The sequence below is a fragment of the Micrasema longulum genome, unplaced genomic scaffold, assembly GCF_059751315.1.
Source record: "Micrasema longulum isolate JH-2025_06_02 unplaced genomic scaffold, ASM5975131v1 h1tg000597l, whole genome shotgun sequence".
Classification (NCBI taxonomy): Eukaryota; Metazoa; Arthropoda; class Insecta; order Trichoptera; family Brachycentridae; genus Micrasema; species Micrasema longulum.
The window spans coordinates 2181184-2194504 of NW_028277793.1; the positions used below are offsets into that span (position 1 = coordinate 2181184).

General features: G+C 32.0%; 1 protein-coding gene across 1 annotated transcript in view; it reads right to left on the reverse strand.

Moving 5' to 3' along the window:
• Positions 1-1380: 1380 nt before the first annotated feature.
• The window catches only part of LOC148280310 (uncharacterized), a 51354-nt gene continuing 39413 nt past the window's right edge, over positions 1381-13321 (reverse strand). Inside the window, exons 2-3 of the mRNA XM_088228616.1 lie at positions 4523-5568; positions 1381-1536 (exon numbers count right to left, since the gene is read on the reverse strand). Coding sequence (XP_088084742.1) covers positions 1381-1536; positions 4523-5568 — 1202 coding nt within the window. The remainder of the gene's footprint in view (positions 1537-4522; positions 5569-13321) is intronic.

Consider the following 13321-nt stretch of genomic DNA (forward strand, 5'->3'; position numbering starts at 1 on the left):
GGTATATACGAAAAATGTCTCGGCTTCAAGGAAATATTAGACTAACTTCCAGACCTTGAATTATAAAGATAGCATCGATATTTTGAAGACATTGATAAAGAGCATGAGAACAAATTTCATGATTAAAGGAATAGCGGAAACGTCAAGCCGTATTGATAGTCCGCTAACTCGTTCGGTAAGGAATATCATATTTATTGACGGCTCTTTAACGAATTATTCATAGGTTATTAAGACTTATAACCAATTTAGTTACTTATGACCCCACGAAACTACAGTATTTAAATACTTTACTTTAAAGTATTCAAATATTTACTGAGTACGACGTTTAATACAATTAATACGACGTTATCATAACAACCTTATATATTTCACAGACAAGTATTTAAAATTTCACAGCTACTTTAAAACATTTTACTGACAACAATTTCACAGTAATAACAATTACATTTTACATTTTTGAAGTTTGACTAGGACGCTTGACTAATGCTCAAAGAGTTTTAAGTTCGATTCTTGGAGATATCAAAAGAAATCACTTGGAATTCTCACAAGCCTCCGTGTTCTGTGCTGCAATTACCCACTGTAATTGTGTCTTTTTACATATTGTGATGCAAAAAAACAAACCATTACAAATTACCTGAGTATTTTACAAACTGTTTATAGAGATTTTAGTTTTGCACACTCAAAATCAATTTGTTAAATTCAAACTTACCAAAATCTTGATATTACTTTGAATTGAACTGAAAAAAATATAAAGAAGACGTAACAAAAAGACAAAAAAAGTCGATATGTGACTAATCAAATTTAATAAATATTATAATCTTATATGACGTACAGTATTAATAAATGAATAATTATGGTTGTACAATGGCAGATTTATTGACATATGGTAATTTTTCCAATCAACTAACAAAGTAAAAGGTGTTATTTATTTTTAAATTTAAAAACGTGACTAAAAAACAGTATCTTATACGCACATAATAATAAACTTTGCATGGTATCGAACTCGAAATAAACTTACTGGTACTGTGGGAGTAAAAACTATAAGTGGCATCAGAAAGTTCTCCTATGTAACCATTTTTGTAGTAGTAGGTAATTGCGCAAGTAAGTCAAATTGATATTTTTTTTAGATTCTTTCCTTTTTTTTGACGTGTGTATTGACAGAATAATGATTTGGCATAATATTTTGAAGCCTGATATTTATGTCAATGTTGACTGAATAAAATAAAAATTTTGGTGCTGTTGTTGAAAAATAAAAATCCTCTATCATGAAAATAATATTTTTTGAAATAAGCACTTCTATTTAAGCTACGAGATATAAAGCTATATATATTTTTCTTTATAATTGAATGCGTGAAACATGTTGCAGTAGAATCGACTGGTTTAAAATTTAGGGATTGCAAATCGGGGTGACATAATGCAAGAAACAGGGGCCGCTCCAGAATAAGACAGGAAGTCGTTTGTTACAATTACTACCCGCCCATCACCGCCGCCCACCACCTCGCCTCTCCTATCCTCCGCCCCAACCCCCGCAACCGCCTACACCGTATATGGAAATTAGCCCTTGTGTGAAATGCAAACAGGACTTTATTTTCAACTAACACACTTGTTCATTTAAATAATTGTCACCGGATTAAATCACTATTGTTGTGATAACAATGTGTGTATAATATTATTTTGAGAATAATACAAAATGATTGATTATAATGATTGATGTTAATATTATGGGATATTGGAAACAACTCAACCAATTGAAACTCCATTATAAACTTACCCGCATCCATGGGTTGAGGACACTACATTCATTCACCGATTGCGGCGTAGCGCAATCATAGTGATCAGTCTTACGCTTCAGGTGCCAGTACGGGGAGGGTAAAATATAGCAGAGTACAATTACCATCAAAACAAATGTTTCATGATCACATTTGTAGTAATTGAGTCTGGGACGATATGGTAGGGGAAAGCGTTAACCACTACATCAAGATGTGGATTTATCTTTACCAGACTTATTTTTTTATAATTATATTCAGAGAGTAGTCATCGAGTCAAAAATACTTTTCCAGCGTTCTGGTTGTGCTTCATAAACGTATTATTTATCCATTAAAAAAAAAAACAGTCGTATTATATTTAGCTAAGTCTCTCAACAGATTTATGATGTTAGTGACGATGAAATCGGTGACTGGTTAATATGCATCATACCGTGACACAAAAAACTACTTTTACTCATTTTATTTTTTTATTTATTAAATGAAACATTAAAAAATTATTTGTGCTCTCACAAGAAGTTACAACGAACTCATTTTGGGAGTAGTGAATTACAGCGCAGAACACCCAGGCCTGAAAAAATTTAATACGTACGAAGACAAGTATCTTTTCTAATTTTCTGATTGAATTTCTGACTAACAATGTTTTGAGTATGTCGAAATGCCTGTTTACCTGCCGGATGTCCTCCCTGGGGAGTTATTAAGATCTCAATTTGTTTCAACAGAGAGGGAAAACATTTTTAAGAAGGAAATAATATGGAAGTCTATTCATACAGGGCTTATGACCTGTCATTGGCTGATTTAAGTGGCCGGGTTTATGGTCTTGTTAAGGTATTATAAGTAAATACATATAAAAATTAATCCAATTTGATGTAGTATCTTTATTGTAAAAAACTTGATGAACTAACAATTCTACAATTATACAACCCTGCAGAGACTTTAAAACATGCAACATGTTCAAACAAACACAGGTTCCACAAAATATTCAGTCTAAAAATATTTTTTATAAACTATAAAATAGAAATTATTGAGAGGTGAATGCGCGGAAATATGAGAAGAGAATAAAGACAGAGAGGGAGTTGAAAAGTATGCATATTAATATGTATCGTGGTGCATCTTGTATTTTCAATGCAAATCCAGCGATATCGATTTTACTGAATTTATCGTTTATTCATTTATATTTAGTTATTTATTTGAAATTACACTCGTTTACATTTTGATGAATTTTAGGCTTTGCCCGTGTTAGGCCATAATAATTTACAATTAAAAAGTCGTAGTAAAATCAATTAAAGTATAATAAAACGTGATGCAATAGAATAGCAATTCAGAAAAACAAATTATAAATAATAAAATTCAGAAGAAGACTACGTAAAAAAATAATAAGATATAAATATTTAAATGTAAATTATACAAATAAAGTAACATACATAATCTAATATAAAAATAATAGTATCATTGCAATCAATATAAAATAAAGAATATTTATAAAACAACTGTGTAATATGTAAAGTTATATCGTTATTATATTATTTCATAATTTTGTAAAAGAACACTGTATGTTAATTGTATTTATAATTATGTTGATAAAAGGCATTCGTGCCGTGTATACACTAATAAATAAATAAAAAATACAAAAACGTATTTGAAATATGGTTTTTATAAACTCATTTTATACTATACTATGAAATTAAAGTAACAAATAATATGCCAAATAACGGCAAGTACTTAATTCAAAAATACAAAAATAAATAATGATAACACATAAAAATATCAACCTATATAATAAGAAAATAAAAATATTATGTATCTTTTTTGGGTGATACCGTGTATGTTGGATTTGATCCGACGTTTCGGCTACCATTGCAGGAGCCATCTTCAGGGAAAACTGTGTGTTTTATAGAGAAATGTATGTGTTTAAGTACTAGTAATTTGTACCGTGTCACAGTCAGCAGTAGGCACATTTCTAGTTTTGTAGGAAAGAATAATTATGTTTATGTACTAGTAATTTGTACTGTGTCGCAGCCGGCAGTAGGCACATTTCTATTCGTTTTTGTCATATGTAGTGATGGGAACCATGTTGAATTTAATTTAAGCCCGTTGTCTTTGTTTATATTATTTGGATGTCTGTGTATTTCAATCGCCTCTTTTATTATTCGTGCACTATAATTACTAGGTTTATGTAGATTTTTTGGTTCAAAGGCGAAAAAATGTCCTGTGTCTATAAAGTGTTCCGCTATTGCGGATTTGTCTGGATGTCCAAGTTTACACGCTCTTTTGTGTTCGTCAATTTTCTTCTTTGCTGTGCGCCCTGTTTGTCCAATATACACTTTATCACATCCTTGGCAACTTAGTTTGTACACGGCTTCAGTTTCCAGAGGATTTTTATCTTTTGGGTTTACTAAATGGTCTTTTATTTTTCCCACAGTCCCAGACGTTGTTGCAATATTTTGTTTCTTTAGCACTTTGGCTATCCTGTCAGTTACATTCTGTACATATGGTAGGTATGCAGTCCCTCTGGTAATATCTTCTTCCTTGTTCTTCTTTGTCCCTTGCGATTTAAAAATGTTGTCAATTTGTTTCTTCTTATATCCATTATGCTCCAATGCAGGTGAAATTTTGTTGAACTCTTCGCCCTTTTCGAAATCTTCGCATATTCGAGTCGCTCTTGTTAGAAGTGTATTTATTAATCCTCGTTTTTGGGCTGGATGATGATGTGAATCAGCGTGTAAGTATCGATTCGTATGTGTTGGTTTTCTATATACCGTATGCCCAAGACTGCCGTTTGGTTTTCTTTTTACTTCTACATCCAAGAATGGAAGAGAGTCGTTCGTTTGTAATTCCATTGTAAACTTTATCAGAGGATGTAATGCATTTAAATGATCTAGAAAGGTATTTAATTCATTCATCCCATGTGGCCAGACTGCAAAGATATTGTCTACGTATCTCAGCCACACTTTCGGTATAAGAGTTGTTGTATCCAATGCTGTATCTTCAAATTTTTCCATGAAGAAATTAGCTATCACTGGCGAAAGTGGAGAACCCATGGCCACTACTTCTATTTGTTCATAAATTTCACCTTGAAATGAAAAATAGCCACTTTTAAGGCAATGTTCAAACATATCGCACATGTCTTTTTCATAAATTTCACTCAGAAAAGCCATCGAGTCTCCCATTGGTACATTAGTAAACAGCGATACTACGTCAAAGCTTACTAAAATGTCCTTTTCTGTCACAGATATATTGTTAAGAAGGCTTACACAATGAGCCGAATCTTTTACAAACGAGTTGGTCTTTCCAGTATGTGATTGCAACTGTTTCGATAAATACTGCGCCAGTTTGTAAGTTGGAGCTCCTATATGGCTAACTATAGGTCTAAGGGGCATATCCTTTTTGTGTATCTTGGGAAGGCCATATATCGAGGGTGTCCTTGAGGCTTTCACAAATAGTGTCTGTTGCACTTCTTTGGGTATTTTTGATATTTTCACTAATTCTCTCGTTTTTCTATCAAATTTATCGGTTGGGTTCCTTTTTAGTTTCCTGTATGTAGATGTTTCTACTAGTACGCGCATTTTCTGTATATAATCCGTTTTGTTTAATATTACAGTTGTATTGCCCTTATCTGCTGGTAATATAACAATGTCTGAATTTCTTCGTAATTCTTTTAGGGCTTGTCGTTGAGATGTTGACAAGTTCGATATTGGAGGCTTCGCTCGTCGTAGAATGATGCTCGTATCTTGGCGGATTTCTTCCGCTACAATCGTAGGTAATTTGCGTAGAGATGCTTCAACTCCACAGATGATATCTACAACTGGGATAAATTTAGGGGTTATGGCATAATTGAACCCTTTTGCCAATATTTCTATTTCACTTGAGCTTAATTTGTGATTAGATAAGTTCTTAACCACCGTATTTGGATCCAAACATTTGTTGATTTTGGTCTGCGTCTTTCGAATCTTTTCAAATTTTCGTTTTTGTTTATTTTCCTGGATAAACTTCGCTTTTTCCGATTGACGATAAGTAATCGAATCAATTTTTGTCCAGTCATTGGGTGCTAATATTGCACTTAAGTATAAATGAAGTTTGTACGTTTGTACTTAAGTGAAGTTCAACATACACGGTATCACCCAAAAAAGATACATAATATTGATAACAGTGACCGTGAAAACCTTCGCACCTATTTAAGAAAATAAAAGTATGGAAATAAAAAATAGATTAGTCTGGGTTCGCTAATCTCGAACATTAAAAATATTGACAACCTTATCCCTATCAATGTGCAGCAGCCAATTGCAATCATTTTTTCTTAAATACATTGGCACTTGTGGAGTTCTTTATGGCTGCCAGAAGTTATGAAAAAAATTGGAGCCAGAATGGTAAAGTTTCTTTGAGCTAGCTTTGAGTGAGTGGTCGGATCAAGGTAATTTATCCTTCCCGTTATTCGCGTTCATATATTTTGCTGTGTCCTGACTTTATCTACAGATTTCCGAAAGATCACAAATGCCTCTCTAGTAAATAGCTGCCGCACATCTATAACTTTATAATTTTCAAACAGTTCTTTTAATGGATAGCGTAAAGGAACTTTTTTCATTGTTCTAAGCACGAGTTTCTGTACTTTAAAAACTGAATTCAATATGCTAGCCGCGCTACCTTCCCATCCAATAATTCCATATGTTGTCGTTGATAAAAAAAAGAGATGTTAACTCTTTTGAGCAACGAACATTCAATTGTGTCATGGAAGCGCAATAAAAATAAAAGTAATTTTTCTTCGTTTTTGGTGTAATGTACTCGTAATTGACGTGTGAACTCCAGCTAAGGCATTTATCAATGCAAATTCCTAAGTATTTAATGGTATCACATTTCTCAATGTTAATGCATAGACAAAAAATAGAGGTTTCGGGACACGTATGAACAACCAGTACATTATCGATTTGGATTGGACGTAGGCAAAAGTTAATGTATTTGATTTTTTAGACAAAAATTCTCTTCAAGTCATTTGTTAACCTTATTTATGCCAATATTAGCCTTGTAAAAAAACACGATTTCATCGGCATACGCAGTTTTTTTAGTGGTTGCAGGTAGCTCGCAAAGTTTAATTATATAAACTAGGAATAACATGGGGCTTAAAACACTGCCTTGTGGGACGCCGCGCCGTGGGTTAAATGTTGGGTTAAATTGTTTGAAGAACCTTAGTTTTTGGGCTACCTAATTATTGCGGCTTGTGTTATGTTACTTAAGTGGCATTTAAACCACTTTAAGACCTTTGCAGTTATCCCTATTTCTTCAAGTCTGTTGATCAGAGTTTTATGGGAGATAGTATGAAACGCCTTTTTTATGCTGCTAATAAGTAACAAAAAAGGTGTTTTTTTACTGGACAGTATTTCATAGATCTTTACCACTTTAAAAATGTACAAAAAAGTGATTTTTTTCTATTGTTAACAGGGTATGAATTTCCGTTTTTGAATATTGGAACTACTACTGCATGTTTTAGAGAATTAAGGAACACACCAATTGATAATTTAATTTGATAATGTAGACTGTAGAATGTAATTGCATGTACTTTTTTACTAGTTTTATTATGTTAGGAGATATTTTGTCATATCCCGGAGAACTGTGATTTTTAAGCTCATTAATAGTAGAAATTGCTTCCATCATGTTTGTTGGGTTAAATAAAAGTAATGGTAGATATTTTCGTTAATGCGGGGCATACTTTCACCAAGTTCTATTCACATACTTACAATTTGTTCGCGTGAGGATATTGTAAGCTAAATCAGAGCCAATTTTTGCGAAATAATTGTTCACAAAGTTAACAATAATCTCAGGGTTGTAGTGAACATCAATAATTCTTCCATTAACTATTCCCCCCGGGCATGAACTAAGTTCAGGGCAATTTTCAATGTAGAGTGTCTGAAGTCAAAAATGTCATCTGTCCCTTTTACTACCAGCTTTTTGAAATTCTCCCCGTTTTTAAAATAGGATAAGATTTTGATTCTGGATGAGGAGAGTTTTCGAAGATTACAGATATTTGTGAGTCTATCAATTTACATAATAAGCAGCATTCGTCTAATGATAATAAAAAAGTATAGTTGAATGATAATAAAGAGTTGGAAAAACCTTTTTAAAAAAATACCATCTTAAAGTTTTAATGAACTTCTGTCCTACTTATAGGAAAAAATCAAAAAAAAATTATTGCTTATACTGACGAAAATTATGTATTTGAACTTTGTTCATATGAATGATGAATGATTAAACCAGTTGAAAAAAGTTTGATAACATGTTGTTTATTTTTAAAATATAAAATATTCAGGTTTATAAGGCAATTATTAAAAAAAAAAACATTTTCGTAGTTAGATTAATTGTCATATAACCCCTATAATTTTACCAGGCCTACATATTTCTCAAATCATTTTTCATATACCAGAAACCAGAAGCGAACATCTCACAAAATAAAGTATATTTCATATTTTTCATCAAGATATTTATCGCCAAATTGATACGAAGAATCAAATCGTATGAAAAAATATGTTTTTTCGTCATCTTTCTTTTTCCATCTGCAGAAGAACACAGAAACGGTTGTTTGATACGAGTAAATATAAATATTTTAAACATTATTTAAAATATGCTAATTCCATAAAAGTACTTGGCATACAAATCATTCTAGATTTTCAACATAACCCGAGTATTTTGATTTTTCCGTCGTTTTCTGAATTGTAAAATATTGAGATATGATCATGAATAAGTCAACGCAATGGAAAAATCTTTCGAAAATACTATTTTATACTATGGGATGAACATGTACAATTCCAAATTAGATTGCATTTTTACCATGCTAATTTGCCTGTATCTAAGCCAATTAAAAATTAGGTTCGATGGGTGAATTAGAAACAGAATCTATGGCTAGACTTACTCTCAGCTAAAACTTTTAAAAAAGGAACCAAGTAAGTTTACCCCTTCTTGTTTTGTTACGGTTGGTACATTTGCTTACTACGCTTGAGGTCATGAATTCGATATCTGACAGGGTCAACGTGAAACATTTGTTTTCACCTGTGATAGTGTCCGAGTTTGTGAATCACAGAGTTTTTATGTTTAAACCTTGCTCTACCGCAACTTTTTATTTGTCAGAATTCATTTAGAATATGCGTCTGTAAGCTGGACACCGCATTATCGGGTTTAGAAAATTCTAAATAAAACCCATATCTTCAATATTTTGCCCGCTAAATAAACATAGATCACGACAAAGGTTAATGAAATCGTATAAAATAAACCCAGTTTTTTTTTTGACGCAGTATCAATAAAATTAAAATAAACGAAACTGCTAAATCAACCACCGAGATATTATTTTGCTATGCATAAATAACTTATCAATTTGATGGATTGTCCGTTATTATTAAAATGGATTAACATTTGCATACCAAATCACAGTACTAGTAATTGTCAATTATTTAGTCTTAATTTCAAAAATACTAATTACGTATTTCATAATACTTTAGATCCTCTCCAAAGAAACGGTAGATAATTTTTTGTATAATGATGTTGATCTGTTTAATACAAATATAAATTTGGTCATGTCTTATTGTTCAAATTGTTAATAAGTTCAATATCCTTTCATAATGTATTTTGTAAATATTGTGCGTTTCTTTTCTTTTGTATCAATTTTTTCTGATTTTTTAAAAAAGTTTCCAAGGCGTAATCATGTACTTGTAAATGTAATAGTTTATTTTCTTTGCAGCTTAATCACAACGGTCGCACTTTAGGTTGTTACCGACGCGATACAAATTTCTTATGGATATGTGTTATATAAGTGTTAGTGTTAATGACGTGATAAACATCTGTGCATCACTTTGCCTTCCATGTGACAAAGATTATCAAGATACGCTAAAATCGGAGTACAAAATAATGCAGTTTCGTTTACACTACTGAGTGCCGATAGGAAAATAATGAAGATAGTATATATTTTGCGATGTGACAGTTTGATTCCTGGTTTGTATGTGTAATGCATAAAAACATTTGCGTAGCACACCAAGAAAATCATTACACATTTGATCTCTAGTGGGTTTCCGTACTGCGTATACAAATAATAAGGTTTGTGGAAAGGGATCCTTTTGCAATAGTAATCAATTTTCTTCCCAATTTTGGGCAGCATGTTAACAGTATAAGAACAAAGTAATCTTATGATTTGTTCAACATGATCGAACTCGGTTCGCCAACCACATCGTTTGGGTCTCAACAAAACCCTTGAATGGGCTAAAACGGTCTGGAAAACTGCCAGCCAACTCCGATCCTCCGCACGTTTTCAATCCGGCTCGCGAATTAATATTATTTTTTTATTATTTTTAAATTTTAATAATTTTTATTTCATAAATTTATTGCATATTTAAGTATAAATATTTACTAACAGGGAATCTTAATAAAACTAGTTAATAGACAAGTAATACGGAGCGTTCTCTAGTTAGGATAGTCTCCATCTAACATGGCTCAGACTTTTTTAAGATGGAGATAATTTTACAATACTTAATACAATTTTAACGAAAATACCATAGATAACAGTAATTATATAAAACTTGACGGTAACAGTTCCTTTGATCGTCCTTTTCCAGTAGGAATGGAATATTACAATGAAGAACCACTTTTTTAATGAACTTTTAATTTTTTTTCACGACCTTCCCTAGATTCGAACCCGGGACCTCAAACATGGACTTAACTCCGCCCGATTTCCTTATTAAGGATTTTTACCTGAGAATAGCCATCGAGTCGAAAGCACTCATTCAGAATTCGGGTTGTATTTTACATAAAATCGTGTTCTTCATCCGCCTAGCTACAAATATATATGTACCTGACATTGAATAGAACATTTACGAAAAAAAAACATTGGACTGGCGCGGCGTCTGACACATTTGACTAATTAATGAATACTGATACTTTTATGAATATTAATTCTATGTACAACATATTGCTAAAGTGCTATAAATGCATGGTCTATGAACTATAGGGTGCAGAAAAGGGTATGTTGAGTATGAGAAGGATGACTGACACGCCTTTTTTGTAATGAAAACCAAATCTTGAAAGTAGTCTCTCGTATTGAATATGTATTCACTTGTATTGTTGTGTTTGAGAGTTAGCACCGTTTTCCGCTTCATAGTAAGCAATATCCCACACCCACAATGTCACGATAGTTATAGTGGCAACATTGTTACAAGGGTTGGGTTATTCGTATTTAATGCTCCTATGAACGGTCATAAAGGCAGTTTGTATAATCATTGATGTATAATAAACAGAAACGTCATTTCTTTACAAAATGCATTTCAGTTTCAGCGTTTATTGCATTGCCTTCAATTATTTGAAAAAAAGTCAAATACAATCGTATATCTTAAATGTACATGCAAATATATAAGTAATTTATTATGTACATCCAAACTTTTTATGCTTTTTTCTGTTTATCTTCTGAATATTTTTTTATGATTTATTTATTCAGATAAATATATATACTCGTAAGTTACCAAAAAAAAACGCATTCCTAATTTTATGAGATCAAAGTCTCTGTGTTGAGTTAAAATATAATATAATGGAAAGTGGAATCAGGCACGTTATTAAACAATAAAAAAAAAACAAAAAATATTATTTGAAGTGTTTATTTCTACACGCTACGTATTTTTGTATGGTAAAAGACACTGCGTGCCGTGTTAAATAAATGAATCAATATTTAAGTGAGAAAAATATGCGAGTAAGGTAATTTCCTACGAAATTATATATTTGACCCACTTGCAGAGGCGGTTCCTTAGTATGTGCATAAGTGCAGTGCACTGCCAAGTAAAAAATTGTGTAAATAAATTAGTAATTTTATTGATAGTAATAAGTAATATGTTATAAGTAGGTAGAAAGAAACAGGGATTCGTTGCAATATTATACACGTAAACATCATAATATTCAATATTAGCGCCAAAAGATCTAGCGAAATTGACTCTAGCGGACGATTTTCCCATCTTGTCTACGCAGGCGTAATTGTCCCAGTGCATATTCTGTTTTGCACAATCTTTTATCCTGAATTTGTAAGAAATATATCAGATAGATTGTAGATCACTTTGTTGATCCGGAATATAAAAAAAGGGTTTCCCACACTCTCAACACTCGATTTAAAACTAAGGGCTCCCTGTCTGTTCCCCGAGTTACAAATTACTTCGGAGAGCGAACATTAAAATGCGTTGTTCCAAGATTGTTCAATGATCTCCCACAAACCATCATTAACATGAAAGATCTTCAAATGAAAAAAAAAGAACTTAAGAAATATCTTCTAGATACTTTATAGTGCCTGTTTATAAATAAATCTGTAAAATATAAATATAATAAATGTAATATAAACCTGTCATAAAAAAAATGTGTCCCACCGAAAAGTCTTGAGACTTAGTGGGTAACAAATTATAATATGTATTTTTTAACTATAAAATAAACGCTGCTCTGCAGCACTGAAACTGATATCTCCTAAAATTGACATTTGAGCGAGACAGACAATGCTTCATACCGATGAATTGTGCATTAGAAGGAGAAGATAATATACATATTCCGCGCAATGCCAACGCATGCGCAGATTTAAAGTTCGTTTGTAATGTCATTTTGAACATGCGTAATGACATGATATTAGTACGGATTAAGTTAACTATAACGTGCGTATTATGTTGGGCGCATTTAGCGATTCTGGTTCCGATGCGCGGGCTGTCATACTATTGCTCGTTTATCACGTCAGACCTATCATATTATTATAATATTATTGAACTTAATAATACTCGTATACAAGTTGACAAAATGTAAAGAAATGCACTGCCAATGTTTTCGGTCAGAAGCCGCCAGTGCCTACTTGTAACATATCTATTTAATTTTACGCCATTGAGTAATGGTAACATTTTGCTTTGGACATTTAAAAACATTCGAAATATTATGTAATCAAACAGACATTTTGCCAATGTAAACAATAATTATCAAACATTGCATTGGTTAAGATTTTTTTTTAAATATGCATAAATTGACAGTATGTTGTGATTAAGGTTACCAATTTAATAGTTAATTTCTCAATTCATTTTGAATTAATTTACATTTACCAACTTCTGGGATTTTAGGCAGCCCCGTGTTAAGCCATAATAATGAACACAGGGAAAAATACCGTAATTTTGAAGAAGTAAAATTTACCATCACATTGTACCATCACAATACTGAGAATAAAAAGCAAAAAATAACATTAAATAAATTTGCTATGTAAAGTTATATTTTAATTTAAATTGAACAAGATCCCTGGACCAGCGTTTTTGACTCAATTGCTCATGCCTACTCTCAGGTAAAAATCTAGTAAATTTAACATATTTTTGGAATTTTTGTGTTAGGGATTATTTTTTCACCACAACGCATAACTGGCTTTAAAATTAAAATCACGATCGCTCCGGAAATCATACCCGTAACCCTTTGTGTGTGAGACTAGCGTTTTATTCATTGCACCACGTGAGTGTTAATTTTGTGGTTGTTTAATTAAAAATAATATTAAAGTACTTTTTTTAATTTTTATAAGCCTTACATTTGAACTT